Below are 23,700 nucleotides of genomic sequence, written 5' to 3'. Positions count from 1 at the left end.
ACTACTTTTTTCTCTATTGACAAGGGCGCGTCTTACTTGGCAGCGTCCTTGGCCTGCTTCTTGGCGAGGATCTCCTTGTTCCATGCGTCGGCGTCGGTCGTCGAGAAGGACGCTTCCTTGTTCTTGTCGTAGAGGTACCAGCCCACGGCGAGGCCCGCCGCCGCCGCCCACGAGCCCACCCTAGCCACAGCAAGCATGCATGAGCAACCCATGCTGGCAGCTTCGGACGTCGTACTTGAAGGCGCGCGACTGCCCCGAGCCCCAGATCGTCTTCAAGAGGTCTGCCATCGCTTCCGTCGGTCACCGAAATCCAAATTCGACGCAAAAATAAGTTTGGCGGTTGGGTGGGCCTTTTATGCACCGACTGGCCAATGGCCTTGCGTCGATTCATGAATTTTGGCCAATGGCCTTGCGAAGTCCAGGCCGGAAGTTTTGTGGTGGCAGTCAAGAAATCGTCAGCATGGTCCGCATCGTCTGCAACAAGTTCCGCGCGTCGTCGCTCTTCGCCGCGGCCCCGAAGCTCATCAAGGGCCTCCCCGTGCACGCGATCAAGATCGCTGAGCCGACGGTCTCGGTCACCAAGGTCGCTAAGTACGTCGCCTCGACTCACGCCCACGACCTCATGTCTCTTCTGCCAACAGGTCGGTCGCCTTCAAGCGCACGATCGCCCACGCCACGAGCGCGACCCGTGCTGTGCCCAACGTCGAGAAGGCCTTCACGCGTGCTGCCTTTTAAATGTTACCCTAGACATGGCGAGCCCTTTAACCATTCGTTCGGTCAACAAGGGCCTCGTACTTCTCTTCCTGCTCGTTTTCTCGTGCCCAACTAGCGTACCAGCAGCTTGGCGTGGACGACACAGCCATGTCTGTTGCATCGACTGTTGTACCCTCGCAGAGATGTATGTTTTCGACCTGCAGGAGTCTATGGCCCTCTCAACACGCAGGCTCAAGGAACCGCCAATGCGACGATCTTACCGTTCATACCTTCAACAGCTCGACGTGTTCGACCATGTTGCACCAGTCACTGCGCTTGCTGTTGCATGACGGTGCGCTCACTGGCTTTACGCGGTTACCGGGATCCCACGAGCGCTTTGTCGTCGTCTGTGAGTGCGACGCGCCCTTGATCTTTCTACAAGTTGACGACCAAGGTCCTGCACCTAATCGGCCTCGAATGTAGATAGGACCAAGCCACCGTTGATGGTACAGCGAGCGTGTTCATTTGAATTGGTGTGTTGGATTATTGCATCAATACAAACGCTACAAGGGCAGTCGACAAGAACGTCCGAGGCTCCTAGAACTCGCAGGCGCCGCCGACTTGCGGAGAATGTCGACGGTCGCGTTGTAGCCTTGGCAGCGGATCTTGTTGGACTCGCGCGTGATCGAGTCGCGCAGCTTGATCACGTAGAGAAACTCGGTTGCGAGCGTCGTCAGCTTGCCATTCTCGAGAATGCCCGACACGTTCTCCAGACGCAGGCGCTCGGCGAGGACGTTGTGGATGCTGCTGAAGTACTGCGGCACGGTCTTTGCGAGCGTGTCGCACTGCTGGAAGAGCGGCATGGAGACGCAGATGTAGTCGGTGTTGACTAGCCGCGTCTCGGTCGTGAGCCCATTTGCGCAGTCGCCGACGGGCTTGCCCCACTCGATGGCCTCCGAGAGCTTGGACCGGAGGTACGAGGCTTGCGCCGGCGTCACGGATGCATTATTGAGGACGAGCGTCTCGAGGTACAGGTCGGCGTTGCGACCGGCCGAGTTGACCATGTCGGTCACTTGGTCGTTGGCGCGGTTGCACTCGGACTGCGCCTCGAGGTCGTTGCACGGCTTCTGGCGGTACTCATCCTTGTCCTCAAAGTAGTAGCGCTCGCAGTAGCACCGCGCGTTGCCAAGGACGACCAAACACGTGAGCAGCGTCAATACGAAGCGAAGCGGGAGCATTTGAATCCGGAGGGAAAAGCTGAAATGAGCTGCAAGCGACGGGATGCGAAGCCGGTGGGTTGTGGCTCTACGCGTCGCTCTGTGCAAGAGCTATCGTGAACGATGGATTGTGCACATGCAGGACGCTCATTCTGCCACGTTTTGCTTGTCGTTGCTCGGAGATTCAATGCTATCGTAGCATCCAGTATCTTGCATCTGGCACAATCAACCAGCACGCTGCTTGGTTGGATCTGGCTACGGCAGCGATATACGATCCTAAATGTCGCTGGAAGTGCTACTTGAACAGTGTAGTGTAGTGTCAATGACCCTACCCCTAGCCACGGATTCTTTGCAAAAGGTGCTTTGATCGATGTATAGAATTACAGATTAAACGTAGTCATGACGGCAAGCGTGGCTGTGACGAGAGAGAGTGTTGTGACGGTGCTCCTGGATTTGCGAATGATGTCGACGGTAGAGTTGTAGCCTTGACAGCGGATCTTGTTGGACTCGCGCTGGATCGTATCTCGGTTCTTCACGGCGGCGACGAGCTCGGCCGCAACTGCTGTCAGCTTGCCTTGCTCGACGATGCCGGGCACGGGGCTGGTGGCGCCGTCTGCGAGCAACCGGTCGGCGAGGACGTTGTGGATGTTGCTAAAGTACTGCGGCACAGACTTTGCCAGCGCGTCGCACTGCTGGAAGAGCGGCATCGAAAAACAAATGTCGTTCACACTGGCGAGGTGCGTGTTGGTCGCGAGGCCGTCGGAGCAGTCGCCGATGGGCTTGCCCCACTCGAAGGCTTCCGAGAGCTTGGACCGGAGGTACGAGGCTTGCAGCGCCGAGACCGTCGCGTTCCGGAGCAAGAGTCCCTTGAGGAAGTTGTCGGCGTTGATGCCAGCCGAATTGACCATGTCGGTGACCATGGCGTTGGCGCGGTTGCACTCGGATTGGGCCTCAAGGTCGTTGCACGAGCTGCGCTCGTAGCCGCTGGCCGACGACCCGCAGGGTGGGAAGCTGCAGATCGGCGGGCAAAAGCACCGGGCTTCGGCGAGCGCGACGATTAGGAGCAGCAGCGTCCAGAGCAGCGGTGGCAGCATTCTGGTAACTGGTCGAAATGTGAAAATGATGCAACACCGTAGCAGCAGATGTGCCCGATTCGTTGTCGTAGCTGTTGAATTTCCCGCCAGATGGCACCAGAATGATGGTCGGCGTGTCGAACGACCTCGATGCACTCGCCAAGCGAATCTCCGAGTCCCTGGCTTTGAAGCCCACTGTTAGGTGCAGGAGACCGGAGCAACCGAACATCAAAGATTGTCGTTCGCTCGACAAGAAGCGTCGGCGAGCTTTTGAGCGTCGAGACATTTACCGTTTTGGCCCATGACTCAGCGATTTGTTCTTTCGAGTATATACCTAGCGGCGGCTGTGGACGGTCGATGCTATTGCGGAGTCCCCGCTGCGTGCAACGACCTCGAGGCGCAGTCCGAGTGCAACCGCGCCAACGACCAAGTGACCGACATGGTCAACTCGGCCGGTCGCAATGCCGACCTGTACCTCGAAGGTCTTCTCTTTAAGAACGCATCCGTGACGCCGGCGCAAACGTCGTACCTCCGGTCCAAGCTTTCGGAAGCCTTCGAGTGGGGCAAGCCCGTCGGCGACTGCTCCGACGGCCTCACCACGAGCACACACCTCGCCAACGCCATCGACATTTGCGTCTCCATGCCGCTCTTCCAGCAGTGCGACGCGCTGGCAAAGTCCGTGCCGCAGTACTTTAGCAACATCCACAACGTACTCTCGGAGCGGCTGCTCGAAGACGGCGCCACCAGCTCCGTGCCTGGCATTCTCGAGAATGACAAGCTGACGACGCTCGCAACCGAGTTTGTCCACGTGATGAAGGTCCGCACCTCGATCACGCGCGAGTCCAACAAGATTCGCTGCAAGGGATACAACGCGACCACCGAGATTCTGCTTCGGCCGTCGTCTGCTTGGACGAGCCAATTGTCTTTCGCCGCCATCGCGGTGCTCGTTTGGTTTTTTCCTCTAATGTCCTAATTCAATAAGTTCTAATTGTTTACGGCGATCCTGCTTCTCAGTGGCCGCAAACGAGCACGTTGGAACGCGCATCGTCACACATTTGGCGTTGGAGAACATCTTGCGACCTCGCAAGTTCAACGTTCGGTTGTTGCGTGAGTTGTCGCGTGTTGCTGGGTTGTCGTCGCCTGACATTACCGACCATCATTCTCAAGATTCAGCCAGAAAACCTGCAGGAACATCGACGATGTCACTTTGCCTTTTTCCTCCCAATGGTCGCACTACTGCTCGTGTTGGCTTTGCTCGCGACGCTCGTTGACGCGCGCTGCTACTGCCCGCCGCAGTGCAGCTTCCCTGCCTGCACGAGCAAAAGCGACTACCGACGCAGCTCGTGCAACGACCTCGAAGCACAGTCCGAGTGCAACCGCGCCAACGACCAAGTGACCGACATGGTCAACTCGGCTGGCCGCAACGCCGACCTTTATCTCGAAGGTCTTCTTTTTAAGAACGCATCTGTGACGCCGGCGCAAGCCTCGTACCTCCGGTCCAAGCTCTCGGAGGCTATGGAGTGGGGCAAGCCCGTCGGCGACTGCGCAAATGGGCTCACAACCGACACGCACCTCGCGACCATCAACGACATTTGCTTTTCGATGCCGCTCTTCCAGCAGTGCGACGCGCTGGCAAAGTCTGTGCCGCAGTACTTTAGCAACATCCACAACGTCCTCGCCGAGCGGCTCTTGGCCGAAGAGCTCAACAACACAATCTCTGGCATCGTCGAGAAGGGCAAGCTGACGCCGCTCTCGACCGAGTTTGTCCAAGTGATCAAGCTGCGCGACTCGATCCAGCGCGAAGCCAACAAGATTCGCTGCAAGGGCTACAACTCGACGGTCGAAATCATCCAAAACAGCGCCGGGACGACCTCGACACTGCGCATGACGGTCCTCTTCCTCACCGCCATCGCCTTCCTCTACGCATTCTAACATTATAACCTATCAATAAGAATAAGATTCGCACACAACCCGACGACACGAGCCCGTGGACAGCAGCGACCACGGTCTTTTATCCGGCCGTCCGGATACAAAGGGGCGACACCAAGAAGCCTCCTGCGACGCTCTGCCCTGCCAAGGTAGGAGCATAGCTAGAGACCTCAGCTAGAGACCGCTCTGCTATCCTGTGCACGCACTGGTATCTCGAAGGAGAGATTCAGTGGCGACGTCTCATCATTCGGCGCAAAAGCAGAGACGAAATGAGCCACGATACGGTCGCTTGGCGGACGATCTTGGTCATTTGGCTGCTGGCTCTCCTCACTCGCGCACTCTCCTATACAAAAACCAAGATGCGAGCCGTCCTTGTCCTCTCTCGGGTGGCGATCGAACAAAAATATTTGGCAAGATCCGGCTGCTTCACTTTCGAATCCTGCGGTGACGACGACACGCCTGATGGACGGACTCGGACGGCAACGCACGCTCTACGACGAAGGCCTCGGCCTGCTCCACGAGGCCATCGCCGCGCAGGCCGCTGGCGACCACGCGGCTGCGGACGCCAACTTTGCCCGCGCCCGCGCAGTCTTTGAGCAGGCCGTGAGCTTGCGCTTCGAGCGCATTTCCGAGAAGCAAGCCGCCGCGCCGCTCGCCGCCAAGATGGAGGCGTACCTGCGCATGCTCTCTTCGCCGACGAGCCGGGGCACGCACTTTGACGTCAACATCCTCGACATGCGCGCGCTGCCACCGCGCTTCCAGAGCGTCCACGCCGCCTACACTGCGTGCGTCCCCCTGCATCTTGTATCTGAATGGCTCACATGGTTCTAGGTGCCCGGGTTTTGAGGGCCGCGACGTCTTTGACGCGCTCCAAGCGGCCTTTGGCTTCCAGCCAAGCAGCGTTGCCAACCAACGGGAGCACGTGACGCTGCTGCTGACCAACTTTTGCGCGCACCTGAGCACGCCCGAGGAGCCGGCGACCGTCGAGGCCGCGGCCGCCAAGTTCCACACGCGGCTCTTTGGCAACTACACCAAGTGGTGCGGCTTTGTGGGTGAGAAGCCGCGGACGTCGTCGTCGCCACTCGTTGACATCGTGCTCTTCTTCCTCATGTGGGGCGAGGCGAGCAACTTTCGCCAAACGCCCGAGCTGCTCTGCTGGCTCTTCCACCACCTCGTCCAAGACGTCCGTCGCGACCACGCGGACGCGCCGTTCCTTGACGCGTGCATCACGCCTCTGTACCTCGAGCTCGCCAAGGAAGGCGACAAGAAGACGCCCCTCGGCGCGCGGGCGCCGCACATGGAGATGCGCAACTACGACGACGTGAACGAGTTCTTTTGGACCAAGACATGCCTCAAGTACACGCCTGCAACGATCGCGGAGGCCATGGCCAGCGTCGACAAGAAGGGCCGCCCGAACGTCGTGACCAAGACGTTCCTCGAGCGCCGGTCGTGGCTGCGTGCGCTGCTGTCGTTCCGGCGCATCTTCCTCACCAACATCCTCCTCTTCCTCGCGACCGTCGCGTTTGCGCTCAACATGGTGTTCCTCTGCCCGGACAACCCGATCATGTACTCGGAAAACGTCTTGCGCAACGCGTCGGCCTTTGGGAAGCTCTACGCCGCCGCCAAGCCCGGGCTCGAGAACTTTGACGAGCGCAGCTACTTCTTAGACGCGGGCGCAGACATGACGGAGACCAAGTGCAACGTGCCCAAGCTCGCGACGTGCCTCGGCATCGAGCTCATCACCGAGACGTCGTTCGGGACGCTACCGCCCGACTTTCGCAGTCTCATGAGCGACGTGCCGTTCACGCACTGCCTCGACCTCACCTCTGGGCGCTGCACGTGCTACTTGGACCTCCTCGACGCGTGCTTTGCGCAGAAGGGCAAGGCGACCGTCTACGCCGATGGCACCGATGCGACGCTTGCCAGCGAAAAGTCAGTTATTGTCTACGACAACAAGAACTGCTTGCCCAAGTGGCGCAAGGCCGCGATGAACGCGATCTTGCTGCGCAGCGACGGGCAGCTCAACTGCGCGGCGTGCCAGTGGTCGCTGACCACGGTCCTCGGCGCGATCCCGCAGTTTGGCCAGCAGCTGCTCGACTTTAAGCGCAAGGACATGGGCCCACTCATGCTGCTCGCGAGCGGCGGCTGCATCGGGCTCTTGGTCGTGTGGCAGCTCTTCAACCGGCTCTTCTCGCGCATCGGCATTGGCTTTGTGGGGCGGTCGCTGTACGTGCCGCTGCGCGTCGAGTGCCGGTACACGTGCTTTTGGCTCTTCCTCTTCAGCGTCAAGCTGCTCTTTGACTACCGCTTCATGGTCAAGAGCCTCGTCGAGACGTCGCTCTTCATCTACGTCTCGGACCCGACCGAGTACCTCAAAGTGTCGTACTTTATGCTGCAGGTGCCGATCTACAATTTCCTGTACATTGCGTTCCTCTGGGCCCCGGCGTTCCTCGTGTTCCTCTACGACGCGCAGATCTTCTACGCCATCTTCTCGGTGCTCTACGGGTCCGTCGCCGGCTTCAACCTCAAGATCGGCGAGCTCCGGTCCTTCTCCGTGCTCCGCGCGGCCTTTGGGTCGATCCCCAAGGTCTTCAACCGCAAGATGGTCCCGAACCTCGTAGAGCCACTCAAGGACAAGTCGGCCAAGAAGACCAAGAAGATGCGCTCGGACGCCGACGGCCCCGGCCCCGAGCGCCATTTCAAGACCATGGACGCGAACGGCGCGTCGCCACTCACGATCGCGACCCACGCCTACAGCGCGCTGCTCGAGCAGGACGTGCTGAGCGACCGCGCCACCGAAGTGCTCTCGGTGGACGACGTGCCGCTGGACGAACGCCTTGAGCGCGAGTCATCGACATCGTCGAGCGGGTCGGTCAAGGCGTTGGATGCAGTCTTTGGGCTCACCGGCGCGGCGTACGAGCGCTCGATTCCGTTTGCGATGGCGTGGAACCAGTGCCTCGTCTCGATGCGGGAGGCCGACGTGCTCAGCAACCGCGAGCTCAGCGTGCTCAGCTACCTCGTTGACGCCCAGCGCCTCTACACGCCCGTGTTCCTCACGGCCGGCAAGCTCGACGAAAGCATCAACATCGTGCTCGAGTGCGCGGCCGTCTTTGCCAAGCTCGAGAAGGACAAGAAGAAGACCAAGGCGCTGGACAAGGTGCAGGCGTCGATGCTTGCGCGCCTGAGCAAGGACCCGCTGCGCCTCCAAGCCATCTTTGGCTCGTACATTTTCACGTCCAAGGTTCTCAAGCTGCTCATCGGCGACCGCCACCCAGAGCTCCACAGCGTGTTTGCGTTCGTCGAAGAGACGGTTTTGACGCAGAACGTGCTCAAGGGCCTCGAGCTCTCGGAGCTCCACGCCGTGCGCTCGACGTGCGCGCAGCTCATGCGTGCGATCCAGGCCACGGCCAAGACGTCGCCCGAGGCCGTCGACCGGGGCTTGCTCAAGGTCCTCGAGCTCCTCCAGAGCCTCTTTGCGCTCTTCAAGAAGGTCGTGCGCAAGCAAGAGCACCTCGTGGAGCTCCTCCGCGGCAAGGCCGCGACGTTCCTCACCGCGTCGAGTGAGTACATGCGCGAGCAGCTCTCGTCGCTCCTGCTCGACGAAGCCGCCATGGACATTGTCTCGCGCGCGTTCCAGCTGCTCACGGTCGACAACGTGGACGCCGAGCCGCGGTCGCCCGAGGGCCAGCGCCGCCTGCGCTTCTTCGCCAACTCGCTCTTCATGGCCATGCCCGAGGCCAAGCCGATCGAGCAGATGCACTCGTTCTCGATCGCGACGCCGTACTTTAACGAGATCGTCTTGTACTCGGTGGACGAGCTCACGGCTGAGAACGACGACAGCATCCGGCTGCTCTACTACCTCCAGACGATCCACCCGGTCGAGTGGACGGCGTTCCTCGAGCGCATCCACGCAAAAGACACGGCGGACGCGCTCGCCAATAGCCCGGAGGAAGTGCAGCTGTGGGCCTCGTACCGCGGCCAGACGCTCGCGCGCACGGTGCGCGGCATGATGTACCACGAAGACGCGATCCGGTTCCTCGCGTGGCTCGAGGTCGGCGAGAACGCGCCGATGCACGTGAGCGGCTGCCGCTGCAACCGCTGCGTGTACCTCGACGAGATGGTCGCGCTCAAGTTTAGCTACGTGTGCACGTGCCAGATCTACGGCCAGCAAAAGGCGTCGCGGCTCCAGCAAGCGCTCGATATCGACGTGCTCCTCAAGCGGCACCCGGGCTTCCGCGTCGCGTACGTCGACAAGACCAAGGCGGGCGTCGAGGGCCCGGTCACGTACGCGTCCGTGCTGCTCCGTGCGGTCGGCGACCTCATCGTCGAGGTGTACCGCGTGCAGCTGCCGGGCAACCCGATCATCGGCGAGGGCAAGCCGGAGAACCAGAACCACGCGGTGATCTTTACGCGCGGCGAGTTTGTCCAGGCCATCGACATGAACCAGGACGGGTACTTTGAAGAGTGCCTCAAGATGCCCAACCTCCTCGCGACCGTCGACGACGCCAAGCACAGCCCCAAGGCGCCCGTGACGATCATTGGCTTCCGCGAGTATGTCTTTACGGGTGGCGTCTCCAACTTGGCCAACTTTATGCAGATCCAAGAGCTCTCGTTCGTCTCGCTCGGGCAGCGCATGCTCGCGCTCTTCCACGTGCGGCAGCACTACGGCCACCCGGACGTCTTTGACAAGATGTTTGCGATGACGACCGGTGGCACGGCCAAGTCGTCCAAGGGCATCAACCTCTCGGAGGACATTTTCGCCGGCTTCAACTCGACGCTCCGCGGCGGCCGCGTCACACACGAAGAGTTCATCCAAGTCGGCAAGGGCCGCGATGTCGGCATGCAGCAGCTCGCGCTCTTCGAGGCCAAGCTCTCGTCGGGGGCGGGCGAGTGCGTCACGTCCCGCGACGCGATGCGCATGGCCAGCCGCCTCGACTTTTTCCGGCTCCAGTCGTGGTTCTACGGCAACCTCGGCTGGTATTTCACGCAGACCATGACGGTCTTTGCGATTTACGCGTTTATCTACGGCAAGATGTACTTTTGCCTCTCGGGCATGGACAAGTTTTACCTCGAGACGGGCCGCATGGGCATCTCGGGCGTCCTCAACACGTCGTGGGCGCTCCAGTTCGGCTTCCTCTTGGTCGTGCCGGTCATTGCGGTCGTCGGCGTCGAGCGCGGCTTCCGCCACGGCATCACCTACCTCCTCTGGAACATCATGACGCTCGGCCCGCTCTTCTTCACGTTCCAGATGGGCAACCGCATGCACTACTTCGACCGGACGCTCATCCACGGCGGCGCCAAGTACCGCGCGACCGGTCGCGGCTTTACGATCAAGCACGAAAAGTTCGCCGAGCTCTTTCGGTTTTACGCGTTTAGCCACTTTTACCGCGGCGTCGAGCTGATTGTGCTGCTCCTGATTTGGCGCAGCTACGGGACGTTTTCGTGGTGCAACTGCTCGTGGACGCTCGACATGAGCTACTACAAGGGCACGCAGCCGCTGCCGGCCGAGTGGACCAAGCGCTGCTTTGCCGCCCACTACCAAGAGTGCGTCGCGCCGACGGAGCAGAGCTACGGCATCATGAGCTACTCGCTCTGGCTCGTGGCCGCCACGTGGCTCTGGTCGCCGTTCATCTTCAACCCGAGCGGCCTCGACTGGGACAAGGTCATTGAAGACTACCGCGACTGGCAGAACTGGCTCCAAACCAAGAACGACTCGAGCCAGAGCTGGCTCGGCTGGTGGACGTCCGAGGTCTCGGCGCTCGAGCACTCGACGCCGTTCGCGCGCCTTGTCTTTGTCCTGCGCAAGACGCGCTTCTTCTTCCTCGCCGTCGGCATCTACCTGCACCTCATGTACCGCGTGGTCTACTCCAGCCGCAACGCATCGGTCGCGACGGACGCCAAGACGAGCTCGACGCTCGACCTCTTCACGCCGTACATCATCCTCGGCGCCTTTTTTATCACCCTCTTGGTCCTTGTGTGCTGCGGCTACGCGGCCAACCGCGTGACCAAGCGCTGGAACAAGTCGTTCAAGCAGAAGCGGCTGCGCCGGTTCAAGTTTGATCTGAGCATGCTGGCGCTCACTTGCTTTGTGTTTGTGCTGCTCTTCTTCATCAACATGTCGGACGTGCTCGAGGGGCTCCTCGTGCTCGGGATCCTCGCCTACTGGTTCCTCCAGGTCATGCTCGGCCGCCTCAAGTACTCGCACGTCATCATCGAAACGATGGCCGGCGCCGTCGACGTCGCAATCGGCTGGATCGTCTTTGGCCCAATCCTCTTCATCGCCATGTTCATGCCCTTCCTCGCCTCGTTCCAGCAGCGCGTCATGTTCAACTCGGCGTTCACGTCCGGGCTCGAAGTCGCCAAACTCCTCTCCAACGACGCCAACAAGTCCATGCCCAAGAAGCGCACCGACTAGTCCCTTGGCTTTGCATGTAACTTGCATACAGACACTTTTGTACATGAATTCGTGGTGGCAAACATTGTCTTATCTTGTGTTTCGTGCTGCCGTCGGTTGTCGGTAGCGTCTGATTGGATGTTTACTGCAACGCTGGATGCCCCGTGGCTGGATTTCTCGATGGTATTTCATCCAATCAAAACACACAAAAAGCTCGCAGCCACGTCGTGAGGTTGTGCAACCGAGCCAGGTGGACGGACGGAGGATGCTACGACGGCTGGCAACGACGCGCGCTTGCAGAAGCCGCTGGACAGCGCAAGGCCGGGGCCTCTCGACCATGGGCGGCGTGAGCCCTGGCATCCGCGCGGCCGTGGACGAGTTTGAGGTGCGACGCGTCGAGGTCGGCCGGGGCCGCGATACAGTATCTTGCTGCTAGCGCAAGAAGGGCGGCTTTCGCGCCGACCACACGCACCGCGTGTCGACGCGCCACATCTTCGCCAACAACCAGCTGCGGTAGCCTCGCGTGTGGTGCCATGGCGACTCATGCTGGCGGAGTAGGCTCGAGCAGATCGACGTCGTCGGCTTTGGTGCGCTGCGTCTCCTTCATTGCCGCTGGACGACGTCCAATGCGTAGACTACGACTACACGCTGTGCCACTACACGGTGGAGCTCCAGCGCCTCATCTACGACATGGCCAAGCACACGCTCGTACGCGTGTTACCTGCGCTCCTGGAGCTGACGTGGCACATGCAGGTGGAGCGGTATCGGTACCCCGACGGGCTGCTCGCGCTGCAGTTCGACCCGTCGTTTGCGATACGAGGCCTCGCGATCGACAGCGAGAAGGCGCTTCTGTGCAAGATCAGCTCGCACCAAAAGCTGTCGTACACGGGTGCGTTTGTGCTTTCATCGGTCGCCTCATGACGGCAACAGGCGTCTTTCGCGGGCGGCAGCGCCTCTCCAAGCACGAGATTCTGCAGCTCTACCACGGGTCCCGCCACATCCCGATCTCGTACCGCGACCGGTCGATGAAGCCGCTCAACGACCTCTTCTCAGTCGCACACGCGTGTCTCTTTGCGGATGTGATCCAGTTCTTTATGGACAAAAGCATCACGTTTGAGCCACGCGCCGTGCACGAAGTACGCTCCTGCGTGCGATATGGTGCTGCAATCGCGTAGGATATGGATGCAGCGATTGCCGACGTGCACACGAGCGGCCGCATGCACAAGGCCGTCGTCAAGAACTTGCCCAAGTACATGGAGCCCAACAAGAAGCTGCGGACGCTCCTCGAGCGCTACACGGTGCGACGCGGTTGCTATCGACAATTCCTCGCCAGAATGTACGATAGGACGAGGGGAAAAAACTGTTTGTGCTGACCAACAGTTCGTTCCGGTACATTGACGCGGGGCTCAAGTACATGGTCGGCGACGACTGGCGCAAGGTACAGTACTCTTATTTCTCGCTATTTTGGTGAAATTTCACGGATTTGGAGTTCGTAGTTTTTCGAAATTACGCTCGTGAGCGCCAAGAAACCGGATTTTTACACGCGCTACCGCACCTTTCGGCTCTTTGACGTCGACCAGCGCCAAGTGCAGTGGCAAGCGGTCACCCGCCTCGAGCCCAACCACGTGTACACCCAAGTACGTTCCTTTATGATTGCGTTTCAAGTTGCCAACAAGGGAATGATGTATTGTAGGGCAGCTTGCGGCAACTGATCATGCTCAAGGGCTGGGGCGGGCGACGCGTGCTCTACATTGGGTCCGTCTCCATCTCTCTCGACGAGAACTTATGCGGCGTAGCGACAGCCTCTTTTCCGACTTGGTCGAGCCCAACCGCATCCTCGGGTGGCGCACCGGTGCCATCATCCGCGAGCTCGAGACGGAGATTTCGATCCAGTCGAGCGACGCGTACCAGGCGCTGGCCTACGAGGTGCTGCAATTCTTCTGCTTCTTTGGCGACGAAGGCTGCGTAGCACGCGCTCGTGGAAGACCTCTTGCGCCACGTGCAGCGTCATTTGTACAACGAGCAGTACGACGAGGTGGCTTTTTTACATTTTTGTTTTCGTTTTTATGACGAGATTCTTAGAACATTGCGCTCTACAACGAGTACATTGCAGTGCACTCGTCGCTCCAAGAGCGCATGGAGGCGCTGATCAACCCGAACTTTGGCTCGGTCTTCCGCGTCGAGTCGCATCCATCGCAGTTTGCCTTTTCCGCCCAACGGTCTGCCAGCGAGATGACAATATTGGTACCAATTCAATCTTAGATACGTCGACATTTACAGTTCGCGGCTCAAGAACCTCCTCGAGTACCCCAAGACGTACACCTTCTTTCCCGAGCGCACGCGTCTCCCGCACGACCCGACGCTGCAAGCACCTCGCTAGTGTCGTCTCGATACATGGATACACAAACACGAATTATTCGATTACCGATTGACCCAGTGGATGACAACCCGTCCAAGTGAAAAGAGTGCATCTTTGGCCCAGAGGAGGCGTACCACTGTGCCCATGATGACTAATCAAGGCCAAACTCATTTAACGCAATCATGTGTTTGACCTCTTTAAAGCAACAAGTCTGTTAAGGAGTGCGTCGAAGCGTCGATTACGTTTTTGTCACTGAACGAAGAGACTCAAACGCTCCATGCCCGGAACGGCCGCAAAGGTCGTGGGTCCGTCGCCGTCAACAGATCGCTGCTCATCATTTTTACAGCAATAAATCAATTTCGAGCGTCAGAAATGGCTGCTCCAGCTCTCGCGACCCGTCATATTGCGCCAACGAGCTCCGATTTGGGGTCGGGGCCACTCAAAGTGGGCTTAAATGGACGTGTCTTGGTCGCTGAACCATTTGAAGTTCGTCGTCCTTTCGAATATTGGCGCATTGTTTTTACAAATTCGGTGTAAAAATAGCCACCAGTCGCTATACATAAATCGAATGAGAGTTTGCAATGCGCTACCATTTAATTCGTCTAAATATTCACACAAAAAGTATCCGAGCGCCACTCATAGGCTGCTGTGTGCAGCTAATGACTACTGTCGTGGGGATATGTACGGCTGCTCCAACGCATCAAAGACCATTTTTACAGCAATAAATCGATTTCGAGCGTCAGAAATGGCTGCTCCAGCTCTCGCGACCCGTCATATTGCACCAACGAGCTCCGATTTGGGGTCGGGGCCACTCAAAGTGGGCTTACTCGCGAATTCGGAAGCTTTTTTCACATTTCGGCAAATTTTAAAAATGACCCTCAAGCTCGCCGGCAAGGTCGCGCTTGTCACGGGCGCGTCCCGGGGCATCGGCCGCGCGATCGCCGCCAAGCTGGCGCAAGATGGCGCGTCCATCGTCCTCAACTACGCGACCAACGAAGCCGACGCCGTCGCGGCCGTCGAAGCCACCAAGGCCCACTTCACGCTCCCGTCACAGCGCGCGATCCACGTCCGCGCCGACACGGCGGTCTACGCGCAGTGCCGGCACCTCATTGACGAGACGATTGATGCGTTCGGACAGCTCGACATCCTCGTCCTCAACGCCGGGGTCCTCATCAACCACAGCCTCGCTGAGATCACGGAAGGTAGCAGCTCTATTGTCGATGGCAAGTAGATTTTTTTGGATAGAGTCGTTTGACCGCTCGATGAATGTCAACGTCAAGGGCCCGCTCTTCCTGACGCAGATTGCATCGCCCAAGCTGCCGGAAGGCGGGCGGGTCATCTTTATTTCGTCAACGCTCACGGCCTTTAGCGGGATCATGCCCAACTACGCGCTGTACGCGACAACCAAGGGCGCTGTCGAGCAGCTCTCGCGCACGTTGGCCAAGGACCTCGGGCGCCGGGGCATCACCGTCAACACCATATCGCCGGGTCCGACGGCCACGGAGCTCTTCTTCAAGGACAAGTCGGACGAAACCATCGAGATGTTCAAGCGGTTGGCGCCGACGGGCCGCCTCGGGGAGCCCGACGACATTGCCAACGTCGCCGCGTTCGTGGCGGGTCCCGACTCGGCGTGGGTCAACGGCCAAAACATCCGCGCAAATGGCGGCTACGTCGTCTAGGACCGCTTTCTAAGCGAACATTGGACTGGTGTTTACAGCGTAGATCTTAGTCTTTGCATACTCATGACCATGTCGGTCCTGCGATGTGGCATTTTCGAATCTGTGTCCGATGGGACAGGCGGGACATGGACCTTTGTGTAGCCAATCACAGGCGAGTATATACTTCAACTTGACGAGGATTGGCTGGATTGGCCGCGATGCAAGATCGCAACAGTTCGATTTTTGAGATGCAAACCACGTACCCGCCGCTGCTGCCGACGACGTACGGGACGTCGGGCGGCCCGCCGATGGCTGCGACGTGGCGGCTCTCGCACCTCCTCCTCCTCGTGAACGTCATTGGCTTCCTCTCGATGGTACTGCTGGGCCTCGCGCTCTTCCCACGGGCGTCGCCGCCCGAGCCGCACCGTAGCAGCGAGCTCGGTATTCCCTTGGCCCTTCTGCCGCCCAAGTGGGCGGCTGCAGACGTGACGCCGTACAAGAGCCAGATGGGCCGCGGGACGTGCTGGGACTTTGCCTCAATCGGGTACCTCGAATGGTCGTACCGGGCCGAGGGCCATCGCCGCGGGTGGCTGGCGCCCACCGAGTACGTTGCCTTCTCCGAGCAAGCGTACGGCATCTCTGTCATGCGTCTCTGCGACGGCCCCGCGAATTCGCCGCAGCAGAAGAACTGCCGCATCGCGGGCGACCAGGTCCGTCGCCATCCGCTGCATATGCTTCGTGACACGCGTGTAGGTGTGGAACCACTCGACCGAAGGCGGCGAAGTTGTGAACCTCTACTACCTCGAGAACGGTCTCCGGCGCCAAGTCCTGCCGCACAGCGTGTGCCCGTACACGGTCCTCCCGGGCAACGACAGCGCCTGTCCTGGCTTCAACGAGTCGCTCGCTCACAACCCGCTGCGCTTTCGCGTCAAGGTACGTGCTGCAACACCCCATGAGATCGTGTCATCGTCGACGCGGCAGGCGGTCCATTCGTTCTACGACGACCTCAGCATCAAGAAGCGGCTCGCGTCAACGCAAAAGGTGCTCGCGTTCTCGACGCCGATCGTGTCGGTGCCGCACTTCCTCCCGAGCACCGGGCCGACCTGCGCACCGTGTCCGCGGTCGCTCTGGCCGCACGTCTGCTGCGTCCGCTCGAACGACACGCTCAAGAACAGCGGGCTCAACATGCAAGGCGAGTTCTACCACGCGCCTGAGATGACCTTCTCGGGCGGCCACGCCATGCTGGCGGTCGGCTACAACGACGCCTTCATGACGCAGGAGGGCCACACGGGTGGTTTTATTCTCAAAACTCGTGGGCCGATAGCCCGACGCGCAACTCGCACTCGATCGCGTACTTTTCGCAGACCATTTCGTACGACGACGAGCTCAGCGTGTGCCCCAACAGCTACAAGTAAGAGCTTATTTCGATGGAAGTGAGTCGTCGTCATAGCTGGCTAGTCCGCTCAACTGGCTCACGTGCCAAAGCCTCGACGAGTGTCTGGCCCTTGACGGCAGCGAGAGCCTTCGCCCGCTGGAACTCCGCCACGCGAATCGATCCACGACCCAGTACCTCAAGAACGTGACGCTCGGCGGGGACGCGATGGCGACGCTTTGTCTCTGGGACCACGACAACGTGACGCAGGTCGGGACGGACTGGTGCTTGCCGCCCATGCAGCTGACCACCGTCACGACGCTTATCGCGTACGGCGTGATTTCTTGCAGATGAGTAGATGACACTGCATATAGGCCATGGCACGTGCGACCTAATGACCCGGCGCAGTGCGGCTTCTACTTTATGCCGTACGAGACGCTTCGGCAGTACCAAGCCAAGTTCCACAGCATCAAGGCGTTTGATTTTGACGTCGAGTGGCATCCGCAGTCGTTCGCAGCCAACGCCGCAGCGTACCCGACCCTCGACTACGCGGCCGTACTGGCGTCGACCGCGACGCAGATCGTCCAGAGCTTTGATGGGCCGTTCCCGTTCTCGAGCCACATTGACTTTGTCGACGACATGTGGACGGCGTAGACACCACTCGTGCATTGAAAAATGTTATCAAAATTGTTTTTTCTCTGCAGCAAGTGTCTTGGCTACAGGACTCCACCGCAGCTTCAACATCGCAGATAGGTACTGTACCGTAACTACGCTGCCGACGACGTTGGGATCTGTCGCCACACGAAATGCGGTACGAACGGTGAGCGAGTGATTGGCTTGACCTAGCTGTGCCACGTCACGGAGGATCTTTGCTGAACAGATGCTGACCACAGGCGGAAGGGCAGCCAAGAGGATCGTCACATCGTTCAGTGCTAGCAAAGTACATCGTTGGCGACGGCCTCGCATTCATTGGCGTAGATTCTGGCTTATAGGTTTCGATTCCACCACCGTGTACCTCAAAGTAGACAATGGAACTGGTGGGCTTGGTTCGAGGACCCAAGCATCGATGCACGCAACTTCAACGTCGGTGACTCTCGGCAGCCACGTCGTTCCGTACATTGAAGTACATTGTACTGCGGTAGCAAATCACAATTGTGGTCCTAAAAAGCTGGTCTGCGAGGTCGAGCTACCCTCGTCATTACTGATTGCAACAACTGCGCGCACGTGGATATCGGCCACGAATCTGTTCCGCCCAACCTCCAAAACACTTGGTCGCAGCAAACGTCATTCGACCGCACGTTCTCCATGACGTGGCAGTGCGAGATTCAAGAAGAGCAAGAGCGTCACGCACAGATTCGGTGACATGCTGGTTGGGTTGGCCCGCCTCGAAACTGGCTCCGACTGCAACGCGCACTAATAGCACTCGAGCACATTTTCAATTTGGATTAGATCGTGCCGGCCCATGGTGCTGCTCGAGGACACCTTAATCCGCGCCTCACGGCACGCGGGCCCGCACCTCGCCCTCGACGTTGAAGTGCTTCGAAGGATCATCGACCAAGATCAAGTGCGGCGCCATGGCCGCCGCGCCATCGTCAACTTGTTCAAGGACCCAACGAATTCCGACCCCATAGGAATTGGTTAGGTCCTTGAACAAGTTGATGATGGCGCGGCGGCCATGGCGCCGCACTTGATCTTGGTCGATGACCCTCCGAAGCACTTCAACGTCGAGGGCGAGGTGCGGGCCCGCGTGTCGTGAGGCGCGGACTAAGGTGTCCTCGAGCACCATGGGCCCGGCACGATCCAATCCAAATTGAAAATGTGCTCCAGTGCTAGTGCTCGTTGCAGTCGGAGCCAGTTTCGAGGCGGGCCAACCCAACCAGCTCGTAAGTACCGCTTCCGTCGATGGCCTTCGGATTTGTGACATGACGGCTTGAAGTCAACCGACAAGACCTCCGGCTCATCGCAGTGAGAGCGAAGCACACATTGCAACAAGGCAGCCAGTGCTTGATTGTGTCCCCAATTTAAGCTCCCACACTAATGCATGTAAGCTGGTATGGTGCGAGAACAGCTCAACTACGCTCTTGAGCCAGGTGACCTTGCATGCATATCCAACGCTTGGTCGAGGCGCAAGAGCTTCTAGAACCACAGTCTGAGAGCCAAAAGAGTCACGCATGGATAGGCTGGGCCATACCTACAGCGACGTCGCGTGAGCGCCTCGGCATGAGGCCTGTACACGGCTTACCACGTACCACGTGCCTGGGCTGGTGGCGCTGCGATGACCGGTTGGAGAACTGCAGCAAGAACACTGGTGATTGGTGCCAAAGTAAATTGCTTGTCGCTCTGATTGGCTGAAACGCTTTCACCTGGCGTTGATGAAAATGAGGGAGACCGACGCAGAACGCTGCATTGCGACCGAGCGATACCTCGTGATGGCGTATGCGTAGAGACTGTTGATAGAGTCTCCTCGAGCACAATGCAGCAGCGTCAGTGGTGCCCGAGGAGCCTCGGCGTCGTCTTTCTGGCGTCGCCGGTCGTTACTATTGGCGTTCGCCATTTACAACCATAAATAACCATATTTTGCTTCACAGGCCCGCCGCGCCGGCGGATCGACCAAAATGAAGTTTGAAAATGAAATCGCCCATACTTACCAGAGTGCTAGACCACACATTGGGGAGTCCAAAATGCTATGTGATGTCGCCGAGCGAGCTCTGTAGCGAGAGAAAATGACAGCGGCAAACAATATTTTGATATAGTGTGCTTTTTAGCTATACCGAAATACTGTATCACGATACGAGGCCTCATCACACAGCGGTACCCCGCGCACTTTGCCTTCATCAGCCACGTGCAACACGCTCTCCAACATTAATAAAAGAGATGGCGTCCTCGGTTTCCGCGATTTCGACGCATTTTCAACCAAAATTGCATGTCGAATATCCTGAAAACCTACGCTCGGCAGTTCGAGTTTGGTGTGAGTGCCCAAGCAACGACGGCAACCAACAAGCTGGTCGCACACCGGGTCAAGACCCATTGCCAACTGTGGTAGCCAGTTTTACGGTCCTTGGAGCTTTGGAACCCCGCGATGTCACGTGAAGTATTTAGGCAATTCTGCCACCACCTCGAAAAATGGAAAATGGATTTGCGCGTGATTGCGCTACGTGCAGCGTCGGAAACGACATGTAGGTCCTTCGAGAAGTGTGTGGGGAGGTATACACGGCTGCTACGTGGCGCTGGCGCGTCTGTGGGCTGCTACTCGTCGTTATGCTGAATGGTGCCCACACTATTTAAGACGAGGTCCTGAACCAAGTCTTGTTGGCTAGAAAAATTAAGAATTGAGCCACTACTGAGTAGAGTGTTTTCATGGGGCAAGTTTTGGTCAAGCTCTTTGGTTGAGGTTTTGCGTTGGGGTAGCGTGCAATCTAGCGCTGGGATCGTGTACTACGTGTATCGAGGTTTGGGCTCGTCGGTGTACGGAATCATGTGCATTGAAGTTTAGCGTACCCTGCCCCACACCTCGTGTTTTCTTGGGGCAGGGCGTGGTTGGTCTTTGTGGTTTAGATGCGGTGGACCATCTAGCCGTCTTTCTGCGTAGCATGTGCAATAGTTTGATTCGTGCAGAAAGTTTGTGCAGGGTGCCATCGAGCTTTTTATGTCGGTTTGGTATCAGGCAGCGTGCAACCTGGCGGTATGTCTGTGCGGTAGCTCTGGTCCCGATCTTGCTAAGATGTGGCCTGTTATGGTTAAAGCCGTCGCCGGAAGGAGCTCTTTTTTAGCCACCCAAACCCTCGCATCCTTTCAGCACTCGGGTCCAAACTGCATAGCCGGACGCTTCTTGCATAGAGGCCGCAACAGCTTGCTCCAGCATCGCGGCAAGATCAGCGTTGCCGGACATATAACGTCGAAGAGGTCATTTGAAGGGATTGCAACTCGGATTGACAGGCCCAGCGATTCTATCGTGACAGGCGCGGCCGCTGCACGCGCACGCTTCGCCAGAAAGAGCAGCCGCCGCAGATCTATCTATCTGGCGACGCAATATTCCGACGCAGCACCTTGGCCTCCACGATCGCAGTCGCTGTCGCCGGGGTGCTCGCGGCTTGGCGCTTCCGCTGCTCGTGCTGACGCTCGGCCCGCTATGTTGGCGTCCGACCATGGCCGGGTCTCCTGCTCTGTGCTTCGCGCGCGCATTGCAAATGAAACCTGCCAATCAATTGTAACATCCGGATACGATTCCACCATCGCGATCTAACACTTTGATCCAACACCACGCGTGGCATCGAGGTCCAGCGCTATCGCAAGGGGTCCATCAAAACTGAATGCTCTATCGCGCAGATTATCCTACCGCGCTGCCATGCACTATCGCACGTGCACACGCTACACTCGTGGTTGGCGCATCGATGCGAAAGGCACTCGCTACGCTCGTGGTAATCGTTCTTCAATTACAAGACAGATTCAACGCTACGCCCCTTGCGGAAAGAGGGCATCATACGCAGCCTGCTCTTCCGGAGAGAGCTTGTCGGCGCCTTCGCGCTTGGCCGTTAGCTCGGCAATCTCCTCGTGCAAGGCTGCGAGCCGCGCGTGCGCCTTGCGAAGCTTCTCGCGGTGCTCGTCCATGATCCATTCGTGGAGGGCCGAGAGCCGCGATGGCTGCTTGAAGGCCGTCGCAATGCGCACCGCGCGCAGCCGCAGGAACATGGCCGCGAAGAGGTCCTTGGCGAGCACCTTCTCGTCGACGAACTCGAAGACGGCCTGCCATTCGACGGCGCCGAGGGCCACGATGGAGATGTCGGGCGTCGGGACTTCCACTTGCGAGACCGAGGCGTACACACGGCGGCGGGCCGACGTTGCCCGACGAAGCGCCGCAAGCCCCGCGATCGAGTCCGAGAGCAGCACGTTGACGTAGTTGAGCGACGGCGGGACGTCGGCGATGTAGTAGGCGTACTGGCCAAAGCGGACGGCGCCGTCGATGTTTTTAGCATCGGCGCTTGGATGCTCCGTCGCGTCAAAGAGCAACGGGAACCGATGGGCGATCGCCGGGACCGCGCCGCACGCAAAGACGAGGCTGTCGAAGAGCACCGCGTCCGTCATGACGGGCTCGAGGAGGTTGCCGTACCGCTCCGTTAGGTCGAAAATGGACGTCATTCCTTCCAGAGCGTGGCGCTCGTCGTCCGCTTCGAGGCGCAGACGAGCGATGTCTAAGCGCAACACTGTCGAAGTCGCCTTGGGCGTCTTGATCTTGTCAGTGAGAGCGGCCGCTGGAGTCTTCGTCGAGTCGCTGGGCGCTGCCGCAGGCATCTTGGTCGAATCGTCGGTCGCAGCCATGACAGCACCGTCGAGTGCTGGTGCAGACGCCGTCGCCTTGTCGTTGAACGGCTCTCCAGCAAAGACGCGAGCTTCCACCTTGGCGTCGTGTGTGGGGCCGTGCACGAGGAACGAAGCCAGCTTCATGGAAGGCGGCACGTTGAAAAGTAAGATATACATCCTTGCGCGCACCACCTTGAAGGCGCAATCCGGACCAGCGCCGCAAAGCAACGCTTCAACGAGCGTGTACGGGGCTCCTTTACCGGAATCCTGAGCACCAGCAATAGCTACTTGCAGCGCCCGACGCTACGGTAGCTTTACACCCCACAAACAGCGGCGTGCCACCGAATCTGTGCGTGACGCTCTTGCTCTTCTTGAATCTCGCACTGCCACGTCATGGAGAACGTGCGGTCGAATGACGCCGCTGCGACCAAGTGTTTTGGAGGTTGGGTGAAACAGATTCGTGGCCGATATCCACGTGCGCGCAGTTGTTGCAATCAGTAATGACGAGGGTAGCTCGACCTCGCAGACCAGCTTTTGAGAACCACTTCTGTGGTCTGCGACTACAGTACAATGTGTACTTCAATGTACGGAACGACGTGGCTGCCGAGAGTCAACGCGTTGAAGTTGCGTGCATCGATGCTTGGGTCCTCGAACCAAGCCCACCAGCTCCATTGTCCATCGTTTGAACTTTTTATCATGTGCCGCAGCGCTAGAACTGAAAACCTAGCTAGTAGCAGCGCCAATGAATTCGAGGCCGTTGCCGACGATGTACTTTGCTAGCTACTCTATCCCTGAACGATGAGACTATCCACTCGGTTGTCTTTCCGCCCACTGCCTTCCGCATGTGGTTGTGGTCAGCATCTGTTCAGAGATCCTCCGTGACGTGGCACCGGGAGATGCAAGAATTAAAAGACCTTCACTCATGACGCCAGCGATCGTGCCACGTGTGGCGACATATCCCAACGTCGTCGGCAGCGCCTTTGACGTTCATCGATCGGTCAAACGACTCTATCCGAACAATGTCCCGGGAATCGCGCTCCTGCCTCCGCCTGCCTGGATCAAGTTTCTCAACCTAGCGTACGCAACGAAGAAAGAGCATCTGTTCAGAGAACCTCCGTGACGTGGCACCGGGAGATGCAAGAATTAAAAGACCTTCACTCATGACGCCAGCGATCGTGCCACAGTTCGGATCCACACCACCGTCGCGCCGGCAGCGTCACACGTGCGAACGCCCGCTGCAACACAAGTAGCTGTCGGCTGCGGCGTAAAGGAGCCTCGTGGAGAAGGCGATCGTTGAAGCATCCATCTGACGCTACGAACGACGAACGAATCGATTTTTGACGCCGGCTCCGCGTCCAGAGGCCATTTTTCAATTTGCAATGGCGTTAATGAGGTTCTTTGTTTCCCGTCGTCCGGCTGGTGTGGGCCGCCAAGACGCTTCGAAGGAGGCCCACCACTTTCCGGCTGACGATCTCGGCGGCACGGCAACAGCGCGCAGCAGCACGATGTTCAAGCGGCTCGATGCGGTGAGCCTGGCACGTAGCCTTCACAAGCTTTCCGCGCCTCGAGCAAAATCGGAGAAACTCTCCCAAAGGATGTTCGCATCCATGCGGCTGCGCCTCGAACTCAAACGACTGCTCGGGGTACTGAGAGGCTCTCAGTGCCCGAGGACTCGGTTGTGCTCGAGAAGCAGCTGCATGGATGCAA

The 23,700-nt window shown here is 58.8% G+C and overlaps 11 protein-coding genes across 11 annotated transcripts; 6 read left to right on the top strand and 5 right to left on the bottom strand.

Annotated features, from left to right (window-relative positions):
* Window positions 1-5: 5 nt before the first annotated feature.
* Window positions 6-333, bottom strand: SPRG_06751 (hypothetical protein). Its single transcript, XM_012345558.1, has 2 exons — window positions 236-333; window positions 6-180 (listed from the first exon to the last, which is right to left on the bottom strand). Exons 1-2 carry the CDS (start codon window positions 286-288, stop codon window positions 33-35), a joined length of 201 nt encoding a protein of 66 aa, XP_012200948.1. The 5' UTR covers window positions 289-333; the 3' UTR covers window positions 6-32.
* A 98-nt stretch (window positions 334-431) lies between these two features.
* SPRG_06750 (hypothetical protein) lies at window positions 432-804 on the top strand. Its single transcript, XM_012345557.1, has 2 exons — window positions 432-591; window positions 642-804. Exons 1-2 carry the CDS (start codon window positions 461-463, stop codon window positions 733-735), a joined length of 225 nt encoding a protein of 74 aa, XP_012200947.1. The 5' UTR covers window positions 432-460; the 3' UTR covers window positions 736-804.
* A 452-nt stretch (window positions 805-1,256) lies between these two features.
* Window positions 1,257-1,931, bottom strand: SPRG_06749 (hypothetical protein; the record flags this gene model as incomplete). The annotated part of the gene is made up of 1 exon (XM_012345556.1): window positions 1,257-1,931. The coding sequence occupies one exon, from the start codon at window positions 1,929-1,931 to the stop codon at window positions 1,257-1,259; it is 675 nt and encodes a 224-aa protein (XP_012200946.1).
* Window positions 1,932-2,290: 359 nt separating this feature from the next.
* Window positions 2,291-3,004, bottom strand: SPRG_06748 (hypothetical protein; the record flags this gene model as incomplete). Its single annotated transcript, XM_012345555.1, has 1 exon — window positions 2,291-3,004. The coding sequence occupies one exon, from the start codon at window positions 3,002-3,004 to the stop codon at window positions 2,291-2,293; it is 714 nt and encodes a 237-aa protein (XP_012200945.1).
* A 418-nt stretch (window positions 3,005-3,422) lies between these two features.
* Window positions 3,423-3,956, top strand: SPRG_06747 (hypothetical protein; the record flags this gene model as incomplete). Its single annotated transcript, XM_012345554.1, has 1 exon — window positions 3,423-3,956. One exon carries the CDS (start codon window positions 3,423-3,425, stop codon window positions 3,954-3,956), a length of 534 nt encoding a protein of 177 aa, XP_012200944.1.
* A 260-nt stretch (window positions 3,957-4,216) lies between these two features.
* SPRG_06746 (hypothetical protein) lies at window positions 4,217-4,918 on the bottom strand (the record flags this gene model as incomplete). Its single annotated transcript, XM_012345553.1, has 1 exon — window positions 4,217-4,918. One exon carries the CDS (start codon window positions 4,916-4,918, stop codon window positions 4,217-4,219), a length of 702 nt encoding a protein of 233 aa, XP_012200943.1.
* Window positions 4,919-5,353: 435 nt separating this feature from the next.
* SPRG_06745 (hypothetical protein) lies at window positions 5,354-11,382 on the top strand. The gene is made up of 2 exons (XM_012345552.1): window positions 5,354-5,697; window positions 5,744-11,382. Exons 1-2 carry the CDS (start codon window positions 5,375-5,377, stop codon window positions 11,325-11,327), a joined length of 5,907 nt encoding a protein of 1,968 aa, XP_012200942.1. The 5' UTR covers window positions 5,354-5,374; the 3' UTR covers window positions 11,328-11,382.
* Window positions 11,383-11,643: 261 nt separating this feature from the next.
* Window positions 11,644-13,734, top strand: SPRG_06744 (hypothetical protein; the record flags this gene model as incomplete). The annotated part of the gene is made up of 14 exons (XM_012345551.1): window positions 11,644-11,691; window positions 11,743-11,819; window positions 11,865-11,893; window positions 11,941-12,014; window positions 12,060-12,195; window positions 12,237-12,442; window positions 12,482-12,604; window positions 12,652-12,744; window positions 12,803-12,943; window positions 13,000-13,061; window positions 13,103-13,232; window positions 13,276-13,341; window positions 13,389-13,525; window positions 13,569-13,734. 14 exons carry the CDS (start codon window positions 11,644-11,646, stop codon window positions 13,684-13,686), a joined length of 1,440 nt encoding a protein of 479 aa, XP_012200941.1. The 3' UTR covers window positions 13,687-13,734.
* An 802-nt stretch (window positions 13,735-14,536) lies between these two features.
* SPRG_06743 (hypothetical protein) lies at window positions 14,537-15,382 on the top strand (the record flags this gene model as incomplete). Its single annotated transcript, XM_012345550.1, has 2 exons — window positions 14,537-14,867; window positions 14,911-15,382. The coding sequence occupies 2 exons, from the start codon at window positions 14,537-14,539 to the stop codon at window positions 15,342-15,344; spliced, it is 765 nt and encodes a 254-aa protein (XP_012200940.1). The 3' UTR covers window positions 15,345-15,382.
* Window positions 15,383-15,536: 154 nt separating this feature from the next.
* SPRG_06742 (hypothetical protein) lies at window positions 15,537-17,398 on the top strand. Its single transcript, XM_012345549.1, has 5 exons — window positions 15,537-16,033; window positions 16,077-16,256; window positions 16,305-16,734; window positions 16,782-17,024; window positions 17,070-17,398. Exons 1-4 carry the CDS (start codon window positions 15,542-15,544, stop codon window positions 16,904-16,906), a joined length of 1,227 nt encoding a protein of 408 aa, XP_012200939.1. The 5' UTR covers window positions 15,537-15,541; the 3' UTR covers window positions 16,907-17,024; window positions 17,070-17,398.
* A 3,749-nt stretch (window positions 17,399-21,147) lies between these two features.
* Window positions 21,148-22,137, bottom strand: SPRG_06741 (hypothetical protein; the record flags this gene model as incomplete). The annotated part of the gene is made up of 1 exon (XM_012345548.1): window positions 21,148-22,137. One exon carries the CDS (start codon window positions 22,135-22,137, stop codon window positions 21,148-21,150), a length of 990 nt encoding a protein of 329 aa, XP_012200938.1.
* Between the last annotated feature and the right edge of the window lie 1,563 nt (window positions 22,138-23,700).

This window comes from Saprolegnia parasitica (genome assembly GCF_000151545.1).
Source record: "Saprolegnia parasitica CBS 223.65 unplaced genomic scaffold supercont2.23, whole genome shotgun sequence".
Taxonomy (NCBI): Eukaryota; Oomycota; class Saprolegniomycetes; order Saprolegniales; family Saprolegniaceae; genus Saprolegnia; species Saprolegnia parasitica.
Note: the sequence above shows the minus strand (reverse complement) of the source record. Positions and strands in the feature narration are given on the sequence as shown.